Source organism: Haemorhous mexicanus, chromosome 2 (genome assembly GCF_027477595.1).
Source record: "Haemorhous mexicanus isolate bHaeMex1 chromosome 2, bHaeMex1.pri, whole genome shotgun sequence".
NCBI classification, from domain to species: domain Eukaryota; kingdom Metazoa; phylum Chordata; class Aves; order Passeriformes; family Fringillidae; genus Haemorhous; species Haemorhous mexicanus.
Window position 1 is genome coordinate 91,247,408 of NC_082342.1, and position 27,361 is coordinate 91,274,768.

At 40.7% G+C, this 27,361-nt stretch overlaps 3 protein-coding genes across 16 annotated transcripts in view; 1 reads left to right on the top strand and 2 right to left on the bottom strand.

Moving 5' to 3' along the window:
• The window catches only part of INPP4A (inositol polyphosphate-4-phosphatase type I A), a 112,081-nt gene extending 99,438 nt beyond the window's left edge, over positions 1 to 12,643 (bottom strand). For 3 of the 14 annotated variants that reach the window (XM_059839476.1, XM_059839475.1, XM_059839479.1), the window contains exons 1-2: positions 12,556 to 12,614; positions 6,228 to 6,396 (exon numbers count right to left, since the gene is read on the bottom strand). The gene's annotated coding sequence lies outside the window, so the exon portion shown is untranslated. Of the gene's footprint in view, positions 1 to 6,227; positions 6,397 to 12,105; positions 12,125 to 12,555 lie in introns of those variants that run through there. The other 11 variants (XM_059839471.1, XM_059839465.1, XM_059839478.1 and 8 more) reach the window with 8 other exon arrangements.
• Positions 12,644 to 19,315: 6,672 nt separating this feature from the next.
• Positions 19,316 to 22,416, bottom strand: LOC132323803 (cytochrome c oxidase assembly factor 5). Its single transcript, XM_059839491.1, has 3 exons — positions 22,217 to 22,416; positions 21,722 to 21,805; positions 19,316 to 19,616 (listed from the first exon to the last, which is right to left on the bottom strand). The coding sequence occupies exons 1-3, from the start codon at positions 22,316 to 22,318 to the stop codon at positions 19,575 to 19,577; spliced, it is 228 nt and encodes a 75-aa protein (XP_059695474.1). The 5' UTR covers positions 22,319 to 22,416; the 3' UTR covers positions 19,316 to 19,574.
• UNC50 (unc-50 inner nuclear membrane RNA binding protein) lies at positions 22,416 to 27,315 on the top strand. Its single transcript, XM_059839490.1, has 6 exons — positions 22,416 to 22,547; positions 23,259 to 23,542; positions 24,368 to 24,488; positions 26,336 to 26,475; positions 26,552 to 26,653; positions 27,174 to 27,315. The coding sequence occupies exons 2-6, from the start codon at positions 23,263 to 23,265 to the stop codon at positions 27,308 to 27,310; spliced, it is 780 nt and encodes a 259-aa protein (XP_059695473.1). The 5' UTR covers positions 22,416 to 22,547; positions 23,259 to 23,262; the 3' UTR covers positions 27,311 to 27,315.
• Positions 27,316 to 27,361: the final 46 nt, after the last annotated feature.

Consider the following 27,361-nt stretch of genomic DNA (forward strand, 5'->3'; position numbering starts at 1 on the left):
GTAAAGTGGGATTTATGCCATCTTTTCTTTTTTCAGTCAAGACTAATTAAAATGATTTGGCAACACTGCAAACACAATTCAGCATCTCTGGCACTGTTTAGAAAACTGTGATCACAGCTTCACATGTATTAAGACAGGTGGTCATCTGCAAAATTCCATGCTGATGCATCCAAAGAACAGATATCCAGCCAGCCATTTGAACTATGGGTAAAAAGGATGGGTGGGAAAAGAAGATAAGATCCAACAGGGTATGATTAAGCAAATACCCTGTTTCTGAGAGGCTAAAATTCCAGCATTAAAAATAGACACTGTGTAATGCCATCTCAAGTGTTGCCTTTTACATTAACAACAAATTAAAAACTAAGACTTCGACAAAAATATAGAAGACAACTGATTTTGATACAAAAATACCTTCTTACAACTATAATTATTATATAAAAATAATTATTTAAATATGTTATCAAACTGCAACAGTGTTTCTCCCCCACCCTCCTCTCTCCTTTCAACTTTGCCTGAAATCAGTTCTCCAATGACAGCAGCAAATCCACTTTGCTTCAGGCATTCCTCTGGCACCAAGAAATGGAGGCAGGGTATCAAGTTAATTAGGAGCATGATATTAAAAGCTGTGTTATCAGCAAACGGAAGGTGCAGACAGCAGCAGATTTTCTGTGACTCTTTATGAGAGAACCTGTCTCCACTTCCATCTGAAAGTCAACATCCAGTGCTCTGAATATGGAAATTCAGTTAAAGCCTGGAGGTCAAACAGCAAGAGATTTCAGATTCAAGCAGTTATAAGAGAGAAGTTCCAGCTCCAACAGGTAGACTGCTGTGCTACATGGGGCTATGCCTTCATTTGTAAGATTTTTACACAGTTGTGAGCAAATCCTTTCCAGAGGAACAACAGGCCAGTCAGCCTGACAGTGCAAACAAATGACAGCATCTTATTTCCAAAGCCTTCCAATGTGTTGCATGTCCATCTCATCACCACCATTTCTAGTAAAAATCATTTTTATGGGGACATCACAGAGCTCCCACTTCAGCTTAATGCCCTTCCTGTTCAGAAAGGAGACTGCTTCCCTACTACTCATCTTACCACATTTGCTCATTATGTCTGTCATTTCAAGGATTTCCACACTGATCATTACTGCCAGGAACAGCCCTCTTGAGCCTAAACTCTGCCTTCATTTCCACCCTTCCTAGCACCCAATGCTGAGTGTTGCAAAGGAATTCAGTATCTGATAAATGCAATGTCATACACACTCATCAGTACCAAAATATCACTTTCAAGTGTGAACACGAGAGGAGGTCTCTGGGAAGAGACTTTTTTAGCATTTCAACCACACAGACACAGAGTAACAGGTCTAACCAGCATATGGTAGAGTTTCTTTGTGTAAAAATCAGATAGAAAAGAGCAGAATGTGCCTGAAAGGTAACATGGAAAATGGCGTTAGCTGGGCTGCCAGAAAAAGACAAGAGTTATCAACTGTGCTGGTATTTTGGTAAATATAAGCACATTCTACATACATATAGAGGTGCAGTTGCTTTTTCTCCCTGAAAACTTCACTAAATCTTATTGAAGAATATTCAAATAAATTCCCAAAAAAATGTAAAACAACCCAACAAAACTACGCAATGTAGGAAGGAAACATGTAGCTTTACTATCTTCCTTTTCAACCTATCCACCCATTATCTTACTCACAGTGCCTGGTCTCAGCCACGTTCAATAGAACTATTAGGAGAAAACCAGGTCTACACTCAGATTATTTCCAGCCACACACAACAGGAGAGTACAAATATATCCTGCACCATTCTATCATTCCACTCTTGTCAGCAAACCATAATTTCAGATAAATGCAAGATGCTATAAGGAAGTACTAAACTCCACTAAACAAAGCAAACTAAAAAAAAAAAAAAAAACAACTATTTTTTAAGTTACCCACCTGCCCACTGCATTTAAACACTGTTAACCAAACCCTTCCTACACACACACACCCCCATTCACCTTGTAAAAGGGTACAACAGCTGTTCAAAGGTAAACAGGGAGGCAGCTGATGGGATAGGGAAGTGGAGACTTCCATTTGCCAGCTTGGGAAGGCTTAGCCTTTGGGAAGGTCAGCAAGCAGCTCTTCAGAGACAGAGGCTGACTAGAACCACCTCTCAGGCTGCCCAGTCTCCAGGAGAATAGAATTGTTTATTTCCTGTGGGATGTTAGTCAACTTTGGTTCAGTAGGAAGCAAAAAAATCCTTTATAGCCCATATGCCAGGGTACTCAGAGCTACCTGACAGGAAAGATTACAAGCCAACATTTTAGTAATGCATCAAACTTCCAGCCACAAGTGTTTCACCTTGACAAACAGCCTTACAAAGCACCCTGTCAGAAGTAAAAAGCTGCTCATTTAGACCAAAAAAATAGAAAGTGGTATGTACCTTGCAGCTGATGGAAACAGCAAAGATGAGATCCAGAATGCAGAGTTACTGACAATATAGCAAACCATTTCCTTGATGTCAATGTCTCGTTGAAGACATAGTCAACTATCAACCATAGCTTTATTTTTAAGTCATCTTTCTTCCTCTCTGGAAATTAATTACATTTGCATACTTCCTTCTACCCACAGGGTAGCCATTAAAGAAGTTTTCATATTAGCAATCATCGTCACTAAAATCAAAGTAGCTGAGAATATTTTTGGATAACCATGTAAACTGAAATATTATTTTTATACGCATCAGCTAAAATTAATGGTTTTCTTTGATTTAGGTATCTATAGTAGTCAGCATGGGAACCTCATGCTTCACTTCTAAGTTTTCTTTCTTCCTTTTATGCTTTAGTGAGCTGGTTTTGAAAGTAGAGCAAACTCTTATCACTTAAAAATTCTCCACAGCCTCTGTACTGGACCTTCTAATTTGCACAGTACCTTGAAGGTACTCTTTTAAAGCATTATTTCAGTATTTTTAAAATTTATTCTGCAGAGAGGTGCTTCTCCTTTCATTTTCTTTCTGAGAAATGCAATTCTCCCAACTTCTAAACTTTTCTGTACTTTCACTTTCTGACTGCTAATTCTGTTAATTCCTAGTACCAAAATTCTCTCAGAGTTCATAGTTCCCCTTCCTTTATTTTTCTTTTTTTAATCTTTTTTTGAGGGTTGTTTTGGTGATTTTTTTTTTTGTTTTCAAGTCTTCCTTATTGCAACTCTTTATGTTCTCCTGACCTTCAATCACAATTCTAGAGTGTCTTCCATTATCTCCTTCCCAGCAATATCATCAAAATGACAGACAAATTATATTTCCCCTATATTATCCATAAACTAACATCAAGGTCTTTTAAAGTCTGTGAGCCTAGAACTGATACATAATCCTGCCAAACTTTCTCAGGCAGACCATGCCTCTCAACTTGTGCTCTGCAAGTACCCTTTCTGTTCAGGCATATATCTCTTGCCACCTTCACATCTTCCCTGTTTCAACTGATCCAAATTCTAGTCTAATCCCAATGTGGAATCATGACTGTAGCAATGATGAAAAAGGGGTCATTGAACAAAAAAAAATCCCCTTTTCCATCTACTTATGGTAAAGACTTTTTCCATCTACTAAATCCATCTTACTTTCCATCTACTTTTTCCATCTTACTAAAGAAGTAAGACTTTTTCCTTCTACTTATAAATGTAACATTTTTATTTTCTTTTTTTTTTTCCCCAAGCTCTTGCAACATTTTAGGTAAACTGAAGCTTGCCTCCTTCCAGAGCCACACAACATTACTCTCTAGAGGAATAAATCTTCAAGGTTTCCCTAACCAGGATGCTAAAAAACAAACAAGCAAACAAAACAAACAACAAAAAAGGCAAGAAAATAAATGGGTTTTTAGCTCTTCTTGGTTCCTCTAATCCTTAGATCTCACCATTTATTTTTAATTATTATTAGTTATACCAACTGTTCACACACTCTAATTTATAAATCTCAGCAGCAGATCTCAGATGGGAAGTATCAGACCAAGGGGAGTACAGCACTGCCACAACATTGCTCCCACCACGTAATTTTCCTTGGCACCACCCATGTGCTGGGAACCTTAGCCTCAGCAAAAGGCTGCATTTACTGCTCCATTTAGGGTTAGGGTTACCCTTAGGGTTATGGCTGAGAAAAACACAAAGCCTACAGATCCAGGAACAGTGGAATTACAAAAGGCATGACAAGTGGAGATCTCCATTAAAAATAGTAAAATAGCATGCAGTGTGTCACCTGAAATTCTGCTATTCCTGAAACTCCCCCTGACTGACTGTATTTTGCTGTGTTTTCTTTTTATAGAATATACAATCTTCTGGTCATAAAAGATTGCTTGTTTCCAGCTTGAAAGCCTCTTGGGAACAAAGAACTGTAACCTGTCATTCATATATTAAGTACAGAACATTTCAAAACACCATGACACAGCAATTACAAAGTGAGAACTTGAGATAAAATTAACAAGGCTTTTTTCCATATCCATCTCTAGATCAAGTGAAGCTGTAAATCCATAGCTCATGCTGGATGTCTGAGTCTCTAGCACTGCTAGCATAGCCACTAGTATTTCTAGCAGAAATTCAGTTCTTACTGATACTTCTTGGAAAAGGTAATTTCACTAAAATATAGACTAGGTCAAACTAAAAGGAATGCGTATTTTTGGGTAATCTGTTCTTGCCAAAAGAAACATACTGTAGAAAAGATTCAATCAGAGCATATGTAGTTTTCTCAAGTCTTACAAACTTTATAAGATGAAGTCTGTCTATTACTAGAAATAAAACACTCTAAGTAATGCTGACAACTTTGATGGCAGCAGCCATACATTTTGGGTTATTGCTCAACAAATGTTTTCTCATGGTTGTTTGAGAAAAGGTACATTGCTTGGGAAGAGAAAGGGTTTTTCTAGACAACAAAGCAAAGGTGCACTTCAACATTTCCACTATTCTTATCTAAAGGGGAAGAGAAGGAAAATCTCTGTTTACAGTGAAAGCAGTTCCTCCTTAACACAAGATTTCCCCTATTTTTCTAATGGCCAAGTCACTTAAATGTCATCACTAGTCCCACACTATTTTAAAAACCTCTTATATGCAACTGCATGTCAAACATTACACTGCCATGCCACTGAACAACAGCTGGGATACACAGGCTCCTAAGAAGTGAATGAACAGTTTGTAAAGCACTTTCTAATTGTTCAGCACAAGAGAAGCAATCAGAAGGTGGGACCAGTAGCATCTGTGCCTGTAACTACGCCTGCTCAACACCACTTCTTAAAAGACCATTCTTTTCACTTGCTGACATTTTTCCAAAGTGTGTGCCCAGAAATTTTTCATGCTGAGTGTTTGTCTCAGACTGTTTTTTAAAGAACAATCATCAGTTTCAGCTCAAACAGTTCAGTTGCTACCAAGAGTAAGGTCTAAAGAAAAAACATTTTGCAGAATATGAAAAGAAAGCAAAACCAACCAACTGTAAGTCTTTCCTTTCTATTGTAATCCTTTAAAAAGTCACAGTAAACACAGATCTCGTAGAGGTTAATTCACAACTAAAATCTCCAAAGATGCAAAAAGAATGAGCACTCTTGATTTCCACAGGTATCATAGTTGCACATGCACTGCCTTACAGGCACCCTGAGAGGTTCAGAAGACAGTTTCTTATAATAATCATTCAATATTTGGCTAAATATTGAACTTGGCCAACAGAACCTGTATTTCTACAACAAGCCTTCAGGGATAAGAAAGAAATATCAAATTCAAAAACACAGGTAAAAATGGCCAAACCAAAGGAGCAGAAAAAGTAACTGAAGAGCAATACTGGCAAGTTGTCAGAAGACCAGGACTGATGTTTGGAGCCAGAAATAAAGTCAGAAACAACTTGGTTGAGAGGAATCTTTGCAGTAAAGAGTTGAGAAATTGCCAAAAATGGGCAGACCAAAGAGATGGGACAAGTAGCATAAGGAGAACAACCCAAGGGAGCAGTCTAAACTAGTGCAAGGAGGCTGGGAACCATCTCTGAGAATGGGAGAGATACTGGACACAGATTTCAAGGGAGAACCAGCCAGCTTCTACAGAAAGAATAAAGTACCAACTAGCTTGGGTGTCCAACTCAAGACACCCATGATTCAACACTGGAAGTATACAGACTTTAACATAATATATGCAGTAATAGATGGGAGGGCCTAGATATTCTATGAAACTGAAACCAGATCTTAAATCAGGCACACAAAATCTGAGAAATATTGTACTGACCAATGACAAAAGGAAAATTTTCAGACTTTTCTTGCACCACACAGGAACTCTGAGGAATGGTAGAGTAGTGTCACAGGCCTCTGGAAGGATGTAGGTCTCAATTAAAAAAACAATTTTGTCCTCCTCTTCGTTTAATCTCCTGCTTTGATGGCTGTACAACTTCCAATTTCTGCAACAAATAAAGCTGTTATACTCACTGATAGTCACAGTGAGTTCATCCCCATGAGAACAGTTCATCCCCAGATTAGACCCCTCCTGTGCACTAAACACAACAAGAGAAAAGTAGATCATCTAACTAAAGATTTAGCATAATTGGAATCCACAAGGCTACACTGTGGCTACATAGATTGCTCTTTTAAGACAGCTGTTTTGACAGCAGTATGGGTCATTTGCAGTTCACAATGCTGTATTAATGTCTCTGAACTGTCAGGTTTATATGGAGCAGCATTACTTTCCATTTGGCAGGGAAGCAGTTCCAAACACTTCTCCCAGTCTCAGAATTAATGATGGGTGGTCCACCCACACTTTGGGATTAGAAGTGATGATCACTGCAAAACCTCGAGGACCATGTTAATAGAAATATGTGAGTGGACAACAAAGCAAGTTCATGAGTCTACAGGGAGCTGTCACAACCAAAGGCTTCCAGCTTCTATCTGTGACACCATCTTTTAAACATACATGTGTATATATAAAAATATATATAAGGCTTTTCTACTGAAATTATCATCTACTGGTATCATATTCATTGTTGCTGTAACTGTCTGTGTGATACCGTACAATTTTGAACTTTAAAAAGTGACCCATAAAACCTGTAAGCCATGAGATAATTCTATTGTGCAGATAATGTCCATTCTCAAAAATGGAAATGCTGAGAAATGCTCTACAGACTTCTGGACTTGGACAGGAAGACTTATGCCAGATTTTACATTTTATGTGTAGCATCTTCTACAAGACAACATGCGAGAACCTTTTAAAAAAGAAATTATGCAATGTACAGTAAGTTTTAATATTTACAGAAGTGTTATCAGAATTAACAGTGCACTAGCACTTTATGGTAAAAAATATAACAGAAAAATGGCACTAGGAGCTTGGCAAGTAGCTCTGGTGACTGAACATATTACCACACTGCTGTTCAAGTTTACAGCCTCCCAGGCGAAGTCAATGGACCAGATCTAGTGAACACTCTTCAGAAATGTCAAGCCAACAGTTTAAATTAAGCCACTGAACTTTGCACTGAAGTTGCTGAAGCGTAGGGACACATTTCGTTCCACCTGCCCTGCTGTGGGAGGCAGTAGTTTCCAGCCTAATGAATGTAAAAAGTAGCTACATGATTGAAAGAATTGTTACTGGCAAGACAAAACGTAGGTGGGTAAGGGGGAAAAGTAAAAAAAATTAAATCTTTAGACATTTTTAAGAGATCAATAGCTACTCTATTCAGCGCAACACAAACGCCAGCCCCACTCCCCAGGTTGGTTTTTGAAAGAGCACTCTTAAAAATTAGAGGCTTAGCAAACTATGAAAAATTATTCTCTTAACACTGGTCATCACAGAGAAAATGTAGAGAAAGAGGTGGAAAAAGAACAGAAGAGACTCCAAATAGGCCAAGTATTTTTAAAATACCTGATTCAAAGCCATTTAATTCTGAAGTCTTACTATAACTCTTAAAGACTGGACAATCATTTAAAAATTCTTCTTAAGTTTGAATCCAAGCTTCAGGCTGCCAACACAAACAGGAATTATAGAAAGCACACACAAACAGGAATTATAGAAAGATCCAGTTGGGTTTACTGCCTAACCTTAGCAGTAAACCCAACACTGCATTTCAACACAATAGATTTAACAACAGAGAATGAGTGGAAGAAAAAACCCTCATCAAATCTCTGTGTCTCCACTCCTAGCTGTAATTTTTGCCTTAGAGACTTGTTCTACTCATGGCAAGGAAAAAATCCAGGTTATTAGAAATTCTTTCTAATCACATTTCATTTTGCTGGAAGGAAGTTAGAGAAAACTCAGTGATACAACAGAGTAGAGCCAGGTAAAACAGTTTTTCAAGCACAGAATTAATCTGGACTTCTTAGGCCTTGCATAAAAGGTGGGAACTGAGCACGTGCAGAGGCATTCACAGGAACTGGTTATAGTTGCAGGATTCTGCACAGTTTGCTACATTGCAGCAAGGGCACCTAAACTATAAACTCCCCCAAGGAATTGAAGTGTGCTGTTTCCAAAGATTTGCAACATCTGTACATACATGCTTCCTATAATTAGTCATACTGTGGGAAGAATAATTATTCTTCTAAAATTTTAGATGCATGGTAACTAACACATATTATCTTGTTAAGGAAGATAAAAATACCTGGGATTGTGAGAGCTGATGGCCCCAATAGCTCTAAAACATCTTACCTAGCAAAGGGAGTTAGCAGCACACAAACCTTGTAGCAGGCCTCTATCTGCAGGATCTCACTCAGAATGACACAGCCCCACTTGCTTCCCATATGCTCAGATTCAGGATGCATTTGCCAGGGAAGCCCAGCTATAAAGCTCAGCCCCTGTTGTTGCATCCCCCCCAAGCACACCCCAGCTAGACCTACAGGTTCGGGATACTTCCAGATTTTTTTCAGAAATTACAGCTCCAAAGTGCTCCACTGGAAAATGCTACAAAACCTCGATGAGAAACATGAAGGAACATGATGAATTTTTCCTATCGCTATCTTTCCTCCTTCCTGTACTGTCCTATCCTCTACACTCACTTCCCTTCACATCCCTCCTCTATATCCCCACTCCTTTTCTCCTATGCTATTCCCTTTCACCTCACTTGGTTATCTCCTTCACAACGGAGGTAATCTGCTCTGTCTGCAGCAAACTGGAAGAACACAGCTGTATTTAGAGAGAAGCAACTCACACACAACAGGCTTCTCTGTCAGCACACCACAGCAGCAGATGCACTAACAAGATGCAGGCATTTGTGAGATATACAAGAACATTGAAGGGCACAAGTGGGCCAGGTCTAAATGTAACAGCTCAAGAATGTCAACGCTTTCTTGAAAATATCCTGCTTTCTTGAAAATATCCTTAGCAGTATCTCACTGCTGTACTTAATGAGTACTTTTGGTGAATACTGATGCACATTTACAAACCTCCGTTGCACAGAAATCCTTGGTCACATTCTACGAGCTGGACAGAAAGTCTCTCTCACCTAAGGTCAAGATCTCAACTTGCCTGGAAATTCAGGGAAAAACTACGCTACTCTCTCATATATCAAGATGGTTTTAGCAAAGTTAGGATGTACCTTGCTACTTCAGTTTCTCAGTTCACTATTTATTGCATATTTGGTAAAATCACCATAAATTCAAGAATTTCACACTAAGTGGAAGTCCAGAAAGAGTCCTCTAGCTGAGTGAATATACTTTACTGAAAGCCTCAAATGCTGTTTTCAGGAAATGCTAATATATTTCTGTAGTACTGGCACCTGCCTTTCCTCTGTGAGAGACCAAAGTAGCTGGATTGATGTGCTGACAGAAGCACAACGTCCAGCTGTGTTGGCTCAGGCAATGTCATTACTTTATGGTACAGGGAAAAGCAAGCAGTAATTGCCAGGAAAGCCTGGAGTGTTTGCCTTATCTCCTGGATACCTCCCTTACCGTGTACGACACAAACCACAAAGACTATGACCCTACCACTCCCCTGTGCAGTCAAGACACACGCCTTCCTCTCAGTCATGTCCTGAATTTACAACGTTCCTGTCATTTTCTGCACTTCAATTGATTTGCTCCTCATTGTCAGCCTGCTTTGTCTTGACTGTGGCATGGTTTTGCCTCACATGCCACCAGCCTGTGGTGACACTTCCCACAGCAAGCAAAGCACTGAGGAGAACAGAGCATGGGAAGCAAAGGAAGGAAGGCAGTGGTGGCAGGAGGTGCAGAAGCAGAAAAGGGAAATCCCTCCTTCCATCTGAGAGCCTGAAGAATCAACTTCATCTGTAGGAAAGAGCTTATTGTATTAGATAAAGCAGCAATAGGTGCGATTTAAATCTTTTGAGGCTATGTCTATCTGCCTGACAGACGTGCAGACAGAAGCTTTCTTCTTCCAAGGTCAACAACATTTTCCAACAATGTTTCTGCAAAGGATGTCTGTTTGAGATTTAGGTAGATAATCCAACAATGGAGAGGAAATTCAGTTTATCAGACAAGAAACAGGAAGGGAAGTGGCAAGCAGAAGCAAAGAACGTGTAAGACAGAGTTCTGAGCTGTGCAGCCTATATTATTTGATCTCCCATCTCTCTTCAAATACAACAGGTAGAGGTTTCAAACTTCATCTCCAAGCAAGGCAATTGCTCTTCATATTCAGTCAAGAAATGGATTTTTTTCCAACAGAGATATCTGCAAAGGGGGTCCTAACGTATTATATTCTAACAGTGCAACTTACACACACAGTTTTAATTGGGCAATTAAAATTTGCTGTACCAGAGCACAGCCCAGAAGCCTGAATTAAATCTTAACAAGGAAACAAGAACCGAGAGGGGATCTTTGGCCTTCTCATTTTCCTTCCTAATTCTAGTAAAATAATACAGAAACTAAGGAACCAGAACACGTAGGAAACAAAGTAATTTCTCCTAGCAGTCAGTTCACAGGGAGAACCTCTATTTAATACAGCATCTGTACCATCAGACTGGACTTGTACAGGTCTAAGAGATGATTAATGACATCCAACCCTCAATATATCTGAGATCTTAAGACTCAAAATTCTGCTACCTGAGAAGGGGTACAGCGTTCAGTCTCAACTGACAGCAAATTAGACAGATGTAAAATAAGCAAGTTTCTGCAGAGGTGTCATCACTGTCTTCAGTAAGGGAGCCCAACACCCTCTGAAGATCACATGGCTCTTTTGCCACACTGGCAGGCTTCTTTGTTTCTCCATGGCTCCCTGCAAGCTACCACCCACTACAGATTAAGTTAAAATTAGCTCATTAAAAATAAATTAAATCAGAAGCAAAGTTGTCATGTATCTAGCAAAATACATACAGCCTGGATACAGATATTTGAAAACAGCCCTGAAATCATGATTTGCTATCAACTTAGTACTGCAGCAGGGAACAGTGAGTAAAAGAGGTCACATCCACCTCAAAGTTTCAAAGTGCCAGAACTTCTAAATTTAAGAACACTAAATGTCAAGTTCCTGCCAAAAATACATATGCACCCCCACCCCCCCCCCGCCATTTGCTCCCACCTAACATTTGCATAAGAGAGTCAGAGATACTTGTGAAAAAATTGGCAAGATATTGCATTCTCTGAGTTCCTAGAAGCAAGGCGGTCCACTGAATTAAGATCTTCAGAAGCAGGAAGAAAAACTTAATAAGCTTTTAATTAAGAGCTTTTGTGAAAAGCGTTAGCAATCAGCTGTTCTGCAGTGGGAAACTGCAAAGTAATCTTGTTTTCAGCACAACAGGGGTTTCTAGAGTTTGAGGGCAGACAAAGACAAAGATGAGTCTCTGCCTCTGTTGCTTAAGAAGTAACCCAGCAAGATCCTCCCAGCTGGGTCTCTACTGCCAGCCTAGACAAGCTAAACAGCAGAGGCTTCTGCAGAAGGATGATACCGGCCTGCGGATGGAGAGCTTCTGTCAACACCGTGCTGGACCACGCAGGCAAAATCCCCTCTAGCGTCTCTGCAGTCCAAACTGGGCTCTGCTCAGCATATATTGACTTTACTCATGGTGTGGGGGAAATGTATGCCACTGGGCTAAAGCTTCAAGTTCATTCTCAGCACTGCTCCGCCAAACCCACCATAAGACAGATGATGGTGCACCAGTGCTGCAAAGGCATTTCTACCATATTTCACAACCATATTACAGCTCAATAAACAGGCAAAAATCTGAAATATGCACCAAACTAAACACACAATCTGCTTCCTTTTAAGGCTTCTCAAAATGGGAAAGGAATCGTGAACCCCGGCCTGTAATAAATTAGGGGAGGTTAAACATCATCCCTGTGTCCGCTGTCTCGCTCCCGCGTCCCCCCCGGAGGCGGCTGTTTACGCGCTGTACCTTCCACGCACGCTGTTTCCGCGCACCGCCGCAGCCCGGCACGGCTCGGGACGAGCCACGGCTCGGGCCAAGCACGCACGGACAGAGCCGGCAGCGCTGCCGGTGACAGCGCCGGCCGCCGAACCGGGCGGGCAGGGCCTCCCCTCCCCAAGATGGGGGCTCGGCCGTGCGCGCCCGGCGCGGAGCCGCCTCCCGTCGCAGCCGCGCCACCCCGCCGCGTTCGGCGCCCGCCCCGCGCCTTCTCCCGCTGTCCCCCGTCCCGCGGCCGCCCGGCCGGCGCCCACCGCTCACCTCCGCAGCCCCGGCTCGCCGGGCACCGCCCCGCGGCTGCCGCCGGCCCCGCGCCCCCAGCGGCTCCGGCGCCCGCCCGCTCTGACGGCGCCGGGAGCGGCAGCCCCGCCCCGGCCCTGGCCCGGCCCCCTGCGGCCTCAGCCGGGTCGGCCTCGCCCGTCCGTCCGCCACCAGCGCTGGAGCGCTTCGGGCTGCTCCCGCCCGAGCCAGGGTGTCATCTCCGGCTTCGGAGGATCCAAAAATATAGAGAGTAGGATTCTCTTCTATCTTTATCTGCAGTTCAGCATTGGAGGCAGAAGAAATTTTTCCCTAATGTCCAAAATAAATTTCCCCATGCCCAGCTTATCACTACGTCCTTTTGTCCTGTCGCTGGTTGCCTGAGGGTAGAGGCGGACCCCCACCCAGCTACAGCCTCTTTTTAGGCTGTAGAGAGCCCTAAGGTCACCCCTGAGTCTCCTTTTCTCCGGGATAAACAGTCCCAGCTCCCTCAGCTGCTCCTCACAGGACTTGTGCTCCGGACCCTTCACCAGCTCCACTGCCTGTCTGTGGACGTGCTCCAGCACCTCATTGCTTTTCTTGAATTGAGGGGCCCAAAAGTGGACACAGCACTCAAGGTGTGACCTCACCTGTGTGGAGTTCAAGGGAAGAATTACTTCCCTAGTCTTGCTGCTCACACTGATACATTTTAGCATGTTTCCTCCATCCATCCATCCATCCATCCATCCATCCATCCATCCATCCATCCATCCATTCATCCATCCCTTATTTTCCACACTTGAAGTTGATAGCTGTCTCACTCACAGGCACATGATGAAATTGCTGTGTAGCTGGAGGCTGGGCTCCATTTCTTAACCAATTTCTGTACCCCGCTGCTATCAATGAGAGATTTATTGTGCTCAGGCAATGTTAAGAGTCATTTGAAAGAATGTAAGAAGAGGTCAAAGTCCAGCTCTGGCTCATTCTGTTATTTTTACATGGTGCACAAAAGCCAAGGAGAACACAGGTTACTAACAAGTTACCTTGTGGGAATTCCCAGGAGGGAGGTGAGGGGAAAAGACTCTGAAGTGGAGAATCAGTGAGACACAGACACACTTGTCTGGATGCCTCCAGCCAACTGGGCATGACCTGCAGAGGACTAGTGCCAAGAACCAGCTGAGTCAGTCCCAACACTGTCCCAGTGTAAGAATTTTAATTTGCCTGTTGCAGTTCCCTCATGCTAGAAGCTGCCAGCTGAAGTTCCCAGTATAATCTGAACTGGGATAGAAAAGCCAGGAGAGGCAGATTGAATTTTTCATTTTCCTTTCTGCATGTCATTGGTGAAATTCCATGAAGGACTCCCTGCTTCAAAATCACACAGAATTTACATTTGCTCATCATTTAGCATAAAGCTAATGAACCCTGCCACATTTTTTAACAAAGAGACAGAAAATAAGAGTTCTTCTGCATACCATGCAAACTGAAAGCCATCCTCACATAAAAATATTAAATATACTTGGCGAGAACAAACTGGAAAGCAAGTAGATCTTGTCACTAGCACCTTTCAAATTAAATACAGATCCTGACAGAAAAAGAAATCAGAGTTTATTTACATACAGCTGATGACATTATTAATCATCATCAACCGAAGTGCTACCTTTGTAAACAGCAGACTTGGACAGCTCCCCACCAAGGACTCTGGTAGAATAATGTTTACTATTGATACTATTGATATTCATTTAGTATTAGGGAATAGAAACAGCACTAAAACCCAAAGGACCAGAAGGGCCTTATGTTGCACCAGTGCTGGAGGATGTGGAGAATCACTGCATTATTTGTGGGCAGAGCAGTCTGTATTATCCAGGGCAAAATACAAGAAAACCCAGCAGGGTAGGAATGGATATGCTAGAGAGGTTTTCCATTCACCTCATTTTTTTGTAAGATTATGTTTTCCTAATCTATATGTAATGAAACCTCACAAATGGAGGGGAGTTGTATTTCAGTGGAGTATCTAGAGAGCTGCTCTGGGACCACTACAAGCTTTAAGATTATTTCACATTTTCTTCAAAGGTGTGTACGTATGTATAAAGTCACTGCCAATTGTATTTGTGGGCAACCCAACACCTGACACTGATGAACAAAAGAACTGGGATATCACATAGAAGTTCTGGAACAGATGATAAAGCATGCTGTTCAAAACTTCTATTATTCTTCAATGGCCACATCTCAAGTTATACATCTAGCAAAAGAACAAAAAGCTACACCCTGGGAAAACAAGCCATATACACTGGGAAAACATCAGAGTGAAAAAGCTACTGACTCTGAAAAAGGCGTCAGGGTCATAAGGGACAGGGAACTGAATGCAAGATCTCAACTTAACGTGGTGTGTTAAGTGACAAAATGTGACACTCACCTTGGAAACACAATCAATGGTGTAAAAAGAAAGCAGGGATTTTACCTGTACGGGATCAATGAAAAAATCAGTAATAGAGGTTTTCCTCCTTCCTAAAAGAAGATTGTAAATCCCTCCCCTGTGATGGGACTAAGGAAGGCAGGTATAACACAAATCACAAGCCTAGGAAGTCAATCCATGCATTTCATTGCATCTTTTTCTTTTTCATTTTTTAACTTTCAAATGCATTCCTGCAGGAAAACATAAGACACTGCTAACCTCTTTGGAGAGCCATCCTCTCTTCTTCTCCCAGAAGTGAACACTGAAGTCAAATTCTAATCACAACACAGACATGCTCTTTCTACAGATGGATTACTGGCTATTGAAATATTCTATCAAGAGAAAAAATAATCAGATTTTATGCCATTTTCAAGAGCTGATGCCTTTCTCTGGCATAAAAAGCTTCACAGAAAGTCAGACTAGATGAAAGGTGTCAAACTCTTACCTTAACTACTAATATAAAGCAGCAAGGGACCTGAATGCCCAGTCTCAGCTGATAAAGAGCTTTATGGAGGTTTTGGTCATAAATTGAGCAATACAAATTTTTACATATCCAATAACCAATCCCATCAATGCACTATTTACTCTCATCTTCCTCAGCATGCCAACAATCCAACAAGCTGTAACAGATTTCTTCCCACTCAGAATCCCAGAAAACATCCTGCTATGACCCTTAGTGAGGTATGGTTGCCACAGAACCAAAAGCCTGAGAAAACAGCTAATAAATATTAGACCTTTGTGACCTCAAAAAGACTTCAAAACTTTCCCCACAAAAAAAGCCTCAAAAGTTCCTGTCACAAATTGACTAGGAAAAGTTCATATTCCTCTTCCTTGGAGTGGTAATGAAAGACAACACAATACAATTTTACAGTAGCACAATTTATCATTAGAACTTAAGAATTATGAGCCAATTTCTGCTTTGCTTTTTTTCCATGGCTCCTTTAAAAGCAATACTAGCAATACTGCAGATTTTTAAAATCTTGTTCTAGGTCACAGAGACTTACTTCTATCATTTCCTCTGTTACTAAGAAATCTTTAGGGAAATAATTCCGTTCCATTTCATGGCAGCCCATTAGTACCTACAGGTCAGCCAAAAAAGAATATTGCATATGAAAGCCTCCATCAGGACACACCAACCTCAGCTTGACATAAAAATGTACTTCCAATGTTCAGCTACTAAAATACATTATTACTTGAAATATATCACCTTCTACTGACCTAACTAAGCAACTGTTAAAATGCTAACCTTTTTGCTTCTTTCACTTTCAGTGTTCAAGAACATTATAAATGAACCTTCAGTAAATCCTGAAAATAAAGCATAGTCCACTTCAAGAAGCTGCTCTCTATGTTTACAGAATTTTCTTCCTACAGACAGTCAACCAAGTAATTGTGAAGTGTGCAACTTACAGAAATAACCAGTTAATGATTTTCTGAAGATATCTGCAATAAAACCATGCCAGAGACAGAAAATTCAGCAGGCAGATTTGGAAAAAGAAAAATTAGAAAGGATCTTAAAGCTTCTGGTTATTATTCTGTCAGCTACAACTTAGGACTGGAATTAAGCTGTTGTGCTCTTCAGCTTTAGACAAGACACATATTTACAATAAATACACATATTCAAAATGACCAAATATCAAGGCAGTGTAAAATCCATCATGTTAACAAAGCTGCGACAGTTCTGTATTTGTAAATTTTCTAACCACAGGCTTGAACAACAGATATTGCTTACCACCTACATTCTGTGGCTGCATTTTTAGATGATGACTTCATTTAATGCTGCTCTTATAAGCAGAAGGTGTCAATCTAGTTTGTTCTAGGCTTTCATTGAAAACATATAATTTTAAATGTTTTCTTTGAAAAAAAGCATCTCATCCAACCTGCTATTCTCCAGAAACTTGAAGAAGTGAAGAGAGACTGGACAACCAAATTCTTGTGCCACTCACTGAAGCCCTTTATAATACAAATGCACCCTGTCTGGGTGCAGAAAATATTTCAAAAGTGAGGGCTTTATAAAGATACTTTGTCTTTCCTTCTGAGAGGCACATCTTAAATACTAGATGTGTGATACTTTTTAAACACTAACCCTTTTCTCTCACTTTTCAAGGTATGTAGGCATGGGCTTTTGTTAAACAGAATCATATGCTTATCACTCTGTACTGACTTGAAAGAACAGTTAACAGCCCAAAGAATTTTCAGAGTAAATGACCACAGCCTATTTTTTATGATCATAAACATGTGAGCAGCTCTGCAATATGTGTTTACAGCTCTGTAAATAGAACCGTGTTTTCAGGACTTGACCACAGAGAGAACATTTTAATTGCTGAAACAGAATGTTATAACACAGACAGGCCCTAACACTGACAGAGCCACAGCCTGCGACCTAAGTCTCAACAGCATCTAGCACCCTCTGACTCTCCAGCATGGAAAACAAATGAGAGGAACAAGAGCAGCAGTGAGGGTCTTTGCAAACTCTCTTCTTTACTTATTCAACACAAATTAGCAGCACTGCTTATAGTCAGGATTCTGAAACTAGAATTAGCCTTTTGGCACCGTGCCAACAATTGGTCCTCAACAACTCAATTTCACAGATCCCATCTTGCAAAATCTACCAAAGAATAGAAACATGCATTTTTTTTTACTAAAAGTCAGTAATGCAGCCCAAGGCACACGATAAAAACATCAATACATTTAAACAAAAATATTTTGTGCATTAGGGAAAAAGTTGTAATCAAATGCATAGGACTTAGGGCATTAATGAAATGAATTCTTTTTCCCAAAGGAGCATTAATACCCCTCAAGTAGGACAGTGCTCAAAGTCCCAAGACAATTACATAATTACTTATCTTTAGACAGAGTATTATGTTACACAATATTGGAATTGAATAAGTCTCTTGAGCAAATCAGTATTTTGATTCCTGACAGTATTTTCATACTGTCCTAGGTAGTTTAGTGAACCATTAGAAATTTTTGACACTAACATTCTACTGGATCAAATAATACATGTGTTCTGTTAATTATTAAATCCATAAACATCCAATAGATTTAACACCTGATCTCCACTGGATCAATCTGATTACTAGAAATAACTATATGTCTTGTCTATGATGTAGCAATGTTTCTGCTCCCTTCCACAAGGAGTTGCTGCAGCACCATTAGGAGAGGCTTAGTGATTATGGCTGAGAAAGGAATAAAGATCAGTTGAACAATCAACCTACAAACCCATGCATTAGGGCACACCATGAAAGAGTCCTTGACTACCAAACTCACATACCATTCCCACTCCTCTCTCTGACATTTAAATACCTGCCATCTGGCTTTATATTTATTTTTAGTACCTTTTTTATGTTTTTCCCCATGGAAAAGGCTTCTGAGTAATACTTTGGAATTACAGTGTTGAGATAAAAATACTCCTGTAGACATAAATTATCATCTTAGTGTATGTAAAAAGATAATATGGTAAGTAGGCTGTGGAAAACAAAGGATGCTTACAGCACTTAAGCAAATGAACTAGCTTCCACATGATCAACAGAACACAAAAATGTGAAATCAGAGTTGATTTAGGTGGCAAAAATAAAGTCCTACACACACAAGGAACACAAACATTCTCTGACTCATTACAGAACAGTTGCTTAAGACAGACAAATTAAATAGTCAACATGTGCTCATTCACTGAAGTCATCAGTTTTAGAAACAAAAAGCATTGCATACATCTGTTCAGACTGAATGTGTATCAGACACTTGGTGATAAATTCAGCCAAGAAAAGAAGTTACTATGGCTCTCTCCCCTCTCACTATTTCCTTATCTTGCTTCTAATCAGCTTGTCTGATTTGAGCTTCCACATGTAAGAGTTACAACACCATTTATTTCTTAAAAGTTTGACACTTAAAAAGGTGGGGACACTGAAGAAAGAAAAAGGAGATGTTCCTCTGGAAAAGCAGGTCTTACATAGAACCAGTTAACATTTACCACAGTCACGGTTTAAGCACTATTTAATGCTTCTTACTCAAATAAATTCCACTTCCTTAGCAGTGTGGGACTGAAAAACAGCACCACTCCCATCTATTACAGTTTTATTGGGTAGCAAATTTACTGGAGAGGAAGCACCTTGTGCACACATTTTACAACCTTGGTCAATTCCTCGTCTCTGAAAATAGTTCTATTATGAGAAACCCTCTGAGATACTCATCTACTAAGGAAACTCTTCCTCAACACATCAAGCAAACTCCCAGTTCCATGCCTTGCATTATTTCTAATAGTAAAACATTATCAGAATTTACAGTAGAGTCACAAATGGCAACTTTACTTCAAAACAGAATTACAACTTCTGCAGCTTGTTCTGGATTTCACATTTTTATTGCAAGTACATGACAGATACTCATTTTGGCCAGAACTTGTAGCTTTATGCTTGCCTTCTTTTTAACATTTAAATGCACATCCAGGTCAATCTGTTGGAATATTCAGGATAGATACCTTCCATGAAAACACTGCATGAAAGGATGCAGCAGGTACCATCTTCTTATTTCAGTCTCTGTTTTGTGTACAGTGCTGATGAACTCCAAATTTCCATGGCGAGATCTCTTGACGAGGACTTCAGTATCCCTTCCTTCCTCTGAATCTTGCCCTGGTATCCAACTGAAAATTGAAGACAATATATTAAGAGCAGGTGTTTTCTAAAAGAGGTATTGTAGAGTGCTTGTGCTACCTTGGCACTTTGTAACATCAGAACAAAAGGCCAGAATAAAGCAGAAGAAAACTAGTGACGTAGCCAACAAGCCACAGGGGATTCCAATGAAAGAGGCATTATATGATCTTACACCTCACATAAAACTAAAATTATGTGCTAAGTGCCCTATGTGTTCTGAAATAAACAACATAAATGATAGAACAGCATAGGAGCATGGCAAGGAACCCATGAAAAACAAGGTAGAGTAAATCTGCTTAGATCAGTTTTGCAAATATAACTGATAAAGTAAAGGAGGAAAATTCAGATCTGGTTGAAGTAGGAGTAACTACAAATGTCTGTGAGGAAAAGGATAACAAATACACAAAGTTTCTGGAAAAAATATAAATAAATCAGTAAAAACAGAAACAATATTCAGCTTGTAAAATGTGCAAGTTTATTCTTGGCAATTACAGAAAAAGCATTTAATGAAAGGCTAAAGAATATGGCAAAGCTAAAATAAAAGCCACAGTGCAGCACTTACAGAAGCTAAACTGCAAGTTCTTTCCCAATGAAGCAGAAAAACATACTTTGATCTTTGAATTATTCTGAACTTAGACAGCCAATCTTGAAGATGGCAGTGACAGATTGCAACTGTGATATTAGACTGAGGAGGTTTCTTTCACCACCATTAACTAACCCTCTTCCAGAATTCAGAACTGCAGCAAAATTTGTAAAGAGCTAGAGTCATGCTGACACAGCTTGTCCAATAACCAAGCAGCTTTCACTTTAAACCTTGGCCCTACTTTAACATTTCTGATAAGACTTTCTGTTTTCTTGAAAAGAAAACAGCATTGAGGCAAAACCCCTGATGATTTTAGCATATTGTATTTAGTGTCTAACTTGGTTTTGGACACTCTTTAAATTTCATTATTATAACAAATAACAAGTTTGACTGAGCATGATTATAGAAATTTAAAGAATTAACAGGACAAGAAAAACTTCACTCATCAGCCTTAAAATTTGGAAGACTTAGATAAAATAATTTAAGAGCCAAGCCTCTTCCTGCATGACTGGAGGCATTTAGAAACTAGAAACTTAGTTTTATCAGGCTCCCTTAACAATCCACAGACAGAAAAATACAGACACATCACCTGGAGACACATATGTTGCTACTGCAGTTTTATATAGGCGTTTCAAACTTCAAATACACAACATCTTCCCATGCACTGAAATAATAATTTGTCCCTTTATGGATTAATATGGTTCATATAGAAGAGGTACAAAAAGCTGCTACAACGAATACAAAATGGAAGAAAAAAATAAAAGTACCATTTCAGCTGTACACTCTTCATCAGATAAAAATAAAAATAAAAATAAAATAAAAATAAAAATAAAAATGAGCCCAGCATTTCTCATGTTTGGAAAGTTTTAACACCATCTTTACCACATCTTAAATATGTTTTAAATGTTATGGAAACACAAGCAAAAAAAATCTGAACAATGAACTCCTATCAAAACATGAAAACTTTATCTAATTTACATTTTACATTAAAAAATGACTAGTCATTTCCATACGGGATAGTTCATTATGTTAAAAAACAAACTGCTATTTATCATGAATTCTAGTATTCCACGAAAACTAATCACTCAACATGAATTCAATGCAAGGCTTGCTTTAACAGTGAAAGTCTTACTTCACTTCATTTAAATGTTCTCTATATAGATTTTTTCAAAGATCTTATAGGCAAATGATATCTTGCTGATATTTTTTCTTACAATTACCTGATCTACTAATATTTTTTAACCCAAAACTTTACTAAAACCAGTAGTGAAAATAGCTACATCACTACTCATGACATTCTAAGCCTAACCCAATTTAAACACGTTTTTCCAATTTTTCCTACTCTACAGCTTCTTCATTAGAACCGAGTACAACACCCATCGTTTAATCAGGATTCAAAGGCAAGAGCCTGCTTAATGACACTCACCTTACTTAAATAATGTGTTTTTATTAAAAGAGAGGGAAAAGGACAGGAAACATCCGGGCCAGTAGCAGAAGACACACTACACTTACCATTGATCTTTTGCATGCAAAGAATGTCACTTGCAAACTCCTACAGTGTCCTTCCCTCAAGCACTGTTTAGGGCTTTTGTTTTCCTAGTAGGTGAAAAAAGAAATATTAAAAATTTGATTTCTTCAGCTCATCAAACAGACATCAAAATACCTGACAGAATCATAGACCAGAATCATAGACCAGAATATTCTGAGTTGGAAAGCACCCACAAGGATCATCCAGTCCAACTCTTAAAGGAAGGTCAATACAGGGATCGGACCCACAAGCCACGTTATCAGCACCACGCTCTGGCCGACTGAGTAATGTGAGTTGGAAGGGGCCTTTGAGGATCATTTACTTCCAACATCGGACAAGTTCACTGGGGATTTCGCTTCCGTACGGTGACCTGCGCTCTCCTCTGGAGCTGTAATTCCCTAAACTGCTGCGAACAAAAGGTAAGAGGCCCAAAAAGGGCGACCTGCGGGTCTCTGGCCCGGAAGGGCAGCGGCGCTCACCTGCAGGACGCAGGGGCTCTCTAGCAGGCACTGCCGCAGGTCCTCCCTCACGCCGCTGCAGGCGCGCCCGTCCTCCTCCTTATCCTCGTAGTACTTGGGCATGGCGGTGAGCCCGGCGCTACGCCCCGCTGCCACCCGCCCCGCGGCCACCGCCGGCCGCCGCCGCCATCCCGGGCGCTGCGGCCGCTTCCGGCCGGGGCAGGAAGGGACGGGGCGGCTCCGGGAAGGATCCCGAGCGCCTGCGCTGCGGACGGTGCCGGAAGGCTGCGGGAGGCGGCCGCGGTGGCGGTGCCGCGCAGGGCGGGGGTCGCGCCGCGGGCCGGGGCAGCAGGTGAGACCCTGAGCGCGGGGCGGGGCTCGGGGGGCGCGGCGCTGCCCGGCCCGGAGCTGAGCGCGGGCCCCGCTGAGGGGGGGCGGGTGTTCGTCAGCAGCGGCGGCCGGGCCGCTCCTAAGTCATGGAACCGTACACTGTTAAGGGTTGGAAAAGACCGTAAAGATCATATGGTTCCAACCCCCCCGCCGTGGGCAGAGATACCGGCCGCTAGACCAGGTTATTCTAAGCCCCATCCAACCTGGCCTTGAACGCTGCCAGAATTGGCGCTTCCACAACTTCCCTGGGCAGCCTGTGCCAGTGCCTTATCCCCTCCACAGTAATTTCTTCCTTGTATCTAACCTAAATTTCCCCTATTTCAGTTGGTGCCCGTTACTCCTGGTCCTATCACTTCACTTCTCGGTGAAGTGTCCCAGCTTCCCTATTTTCCCCCTTCAGATATTGGGGAGGTGCTAGGAGGTCTCCACACAACCTTCTCTTCTTTAGGCTGAACTGCCCCAACTTTCTCGGCCTGTGTTCATAAGGGAGGCTCTCCAGCCCTCTTACCAACTCCACGGCCTCCTCTGGACTTGCTCCAACCCATGTCATTATTTACGCTTGTGCTCAGTTTTAGTCACTTCAGCGTTGCAGCCATGGCCTGCATCGCGTTATTTTATTTGTACCCCATATTGTGTGCAAAATCAAATTTATCTTTTCCAATTCTTTCTTTAGCAAAATGCTGCCAACCACGCTGGTTAATTCTGGGAGCCAGGGCAATGGTGTGCTGAGCCGCAGAGATGCTGCGAGGCACACGGCCGGAGCAAAACGCTACAAATACCTCCGGAGGCTCTTCCACTTCCGACAGATGGACTTCGAGTTTGCGCTCTGGCAGATGCTTTACCTGTTCACTTCACCACAGAGGGTTTACAGGAACTTTCACTACAGAAAACAGACAAAGGACCAATGGGCAAGAGATGATCCCGCTTTCCTTGTGCTACTCAGTATCTGGCTCTGCGGTGAGTGCGGGAGAACAGACAGCATAAGGAACATGGAGGGAAAGTTTTGGGATGAACGTTTAGTTTCCTTCTACACAAAAGGACCAAACTGTATGGAACAGAAGAAAAAGGCCTAGCCCTTTTGAAGTTAAGGTGGGAAGTAGAAATTGGAGTAGGCTTAAGTACTACTCCGTAGTCTTGAATTGATCTCTCCATTGCAACTCATTTTCTGTTGCATTTTGAAGTGCATAGTTCACTATAACTTCACAGACAGTAAGAAAACCCTATGCCACATGGCAGTGTTTTTGTTAAAAAATACAGAATATTTGCTTTACCTGAATATTATGGATAAAACATTGTTTTTACCATAAAGGCCCTGGTGAGATTCTGTATATTGCACAATTAAGCTATAACAAAGTGGATAATATAAAATGACTAAACTGCAAATTCAGTATTGTCTCAGTTACCTTCTATTAAATAGTGTATTCCTGTTCATAATAGAAAAACTCTACTGAGATAGAATTACACATGTTGTTTTGGTTAACAAAGAGCTTTTATAAAACAAAGAATGTCCTATTGTAGCATTGTCTGATTTTTTTTTTTAATAGTTTGGGTGGAGCATTACAATTAGACCCAAGTAGAGATGAGTGTTCATATTATGAATAAACTACATTATATCTATTTTTTTCGTGGAAAAAAACCTGAGCTGTTGGACTGAAAATCTTGTGGGAAAAATAAAAAGGAAACTGGAGATTTCATAACAGGATACGGTAAAAAAGTCCATCAGTTTAAGATTTCGTGCTTTCATTTCCACAGCTGACTTTAATGATCTTTCTCTGCTTTCAGTGTCTACTGTAGGATTTGGATTTGTGTTGGACATGGGTTTTTTTGAAACAATAAAACTGCTACTTTGGGTTGTATTCATAGACTGCGTAGGCGTGGGGCTCCTGATTGCAACTCTGATGTGGTAAGTAGTGATTTCTGAAGCCAAGTTCAGTATTGCTGTTCAGACACAGAGTCCTCTGCTGTTTATGAGAAACTTGGTTCTTTATTTGGAGTAAACTTACATTCAAGTATTGTCTATAGGTTTTATGCTGTTGTAGTAATTGTTTCAAAATCATACCTTAAAAAAGAATATATCTCTTTCTTTACTATTTCCTACAAGGTTAAATGGTCAGAAGGTCTGTATTTTTATGAACATTCCAGCTTTTTTTTCTTTCTTCTTGAGCTGGTTAACATGCAGCAGTAGTGCCAAATTAAAAAAAACAAAAGGTGATTAAAAAGAGAAAAAGCTGTTCAATCAAAATAACAAATGAAGAAGTCAAGTAGTGTGAGCCTGAGGATGAGTCTGTTTAAGCAGGGCCATATACACTTGGCCTGTGCTTCCTGCTGAAGGCTGTAGCTAGTGTCACTACAGCCCCATCTGCTCTGTCTTGTGCTCGGCACCTTTTTGCTTTGTTGGTCGGTGCTGCCAGTTTTATCCACTCCTGTCCAGAGACTTGAAGAAGTAGAGAGGCAGGAGCAGGTCATGTTACAATCCAGGCCTAATCAGCTCCATAGATGGGTCCTGCAGCAGTGAGGGAACCATGAAATGACAGGAAGCCACTGTTTCTGTGCTGCAGCAAGGGGAGGGCACCAAAAATTTCTTTTTTATTTTACAAGGAACTTAAGAAAGCCAAGGGCATTTAAGAACTTTTAGGGATGGAGTTGACATCTTAAAGTGATGGTGATTGGAAAAGGGATAAATCCTGACAGTGGCCTCAGGATTTCCTGCTTGTAATTGCAAAATTGAGAATGAGGTACATAAAAGAAATGTAGCTGATAGATGAAAGGTCCACTTGACCTGTGCTCCTGTCTGGGACAGCAACCCATAAATTGCTTGGGGAAGAGCTTATAGTAATGCTCCCTGCCCCCCTCCTCCAGCAATTTGTGCTTCAGGATGCAGTCTCCTAAGCCAGGAAGACTTCAGCATTTGCTCTGTCCTTTAGTCAGCTTCCTGCAGGCCTCATTACCAGTCACTTGGCTCGAGTTTGGTTCAAGTCCCTTCTTCCGCTGCAAGCTCACCTTTTTTCCCAGAAGCTCCCCCCATTCCTAATCAGTCTAAACTCCTTGCCTCACCTCTGCTCACCTTGCACCCAGGCTCTGCCTCTTTGCAACTCCACCCTTGGCACAAAGAGTAGGTCAGAGGAAGCTTGCATGAAAAATCTGGTCTCTTATTTCTGAGCATGTATTGACTTCTTGTTCCTCTTCTATATATTTTGATATCAGCAGAACTTAAGCTGAAGGAAAGAGCCTTGAGGCTCATTCAGTAGCCTGTAATACCGGGCAGTGCACATTGCATTTGTAGATCTTTTCAGTAATAATAGGCACATGTTATGAGCACTCTCCTGCCCGCCTCCTGTCCTTGCAGTGCATCAGTTCTGTAGCGATCAGATAAAGTATCTCTGTGTGAGGTGTGCTGATCCTGTAAGAGCATTTCACTGAAGTTGTCTCCCTGTGTGTACAGAGAGAAGTGGCAGCTTGTGACTGATAAATTGTAGCACTGATCTCTTCTTTATAAAGAAGTTTTGTTTCTGTATTACCCGTGGGGTATTTCAGCTGCCTGTAGCCTGCAAGGGATGTGATGATAGTTTTAACAAAACCATTTTAACAATACTCTGGTCTGCATGATTCTTGCATGTTTTTATTGCCAGACAGCAGAAGCTTTGTGGTGGAGAGTTGGGATCACATATGACTTACTACATCAAACCTGTGTTTTGTCAGTCAGCTTTATAGATTCATATTAACAACAGTCTCAAATATCTTTTTATGTAGGTTCATTTCAAATAAGTACTTAGTGAAGCAGCAGAACAGAGATTATGATGTGGAGTGGGGATATGCCTTTGATGTACATCTGAATGCTTTCTACCCTCTTCTAGTCATTCTGCATTTTATACAGCTGTTCTTCATCAACTGTAAGTAAAATACTCTGAGCTCTCTGCTTCAAAATTGTGCACTATCAAAACAGCTGAGAGCAGTTATCTCTTGCAGATGTCATCATATCTGATTCAGTCATTGGGTATTTTGTTGGGAATACGTTATGGCTGATTGCAATTGGCTATTACATCTACGTGACATTCCTGGGATACAGTGGTGAGTAACATCAGCTTCTTTTCTATTTGTTTGACTAAAAAGAAGAGCATGTTTTCAGGCTATTAATTTGATCTTAGCATATTATTTGTAAAGCAGAGGCTTAGCTGCATTTTGAAGTAACTCTTTCTTTATGGTAAATGAAGTATGATAGAAATGTACCAATCCATGTTTTCAGCTGGATGGACATCTTAACCAAAGAATTTATATTCTCCACTTCACCAAACTCCCTTCTTGTATTAGACCTGTAGCACCACAATTTAGTTTTCTTCTTCCTCTGTAAATCTACTTGAAGATTTTTGCATTAGATAAAAATTCTGTAATGAGTTTAAGACAATAGTTTTAGGTAAAACAGTTCCCCAAGGCATTTTGAGATAACTGTAGGGCTAGTAGGGCAGAGATGTCTGAGGACAGTGGAGTAGAACTCTTTTTTATTGCTACCTTGCCCCAAGGCTACTCTACATGAAGCACTTTTTTTAAAGAGCACTACTTTTTACTTGCTTCAATATTGCTTCTGTTTCAGCATTGCCCTTTTTGAAGAACACAGCTATTCTTTTGTATCCATTTGCACTTCTCATCATGCTCTATTTAATCTCATTAGCATGTGGATGGAACTTCACCAAGATGCTTTGTTCCTTTTATAAATACAGAGTGAAATAAAACCAGGACTTTGTGTAATGTTTATTTTGTTTCTACCTTTGCCATTTTGAC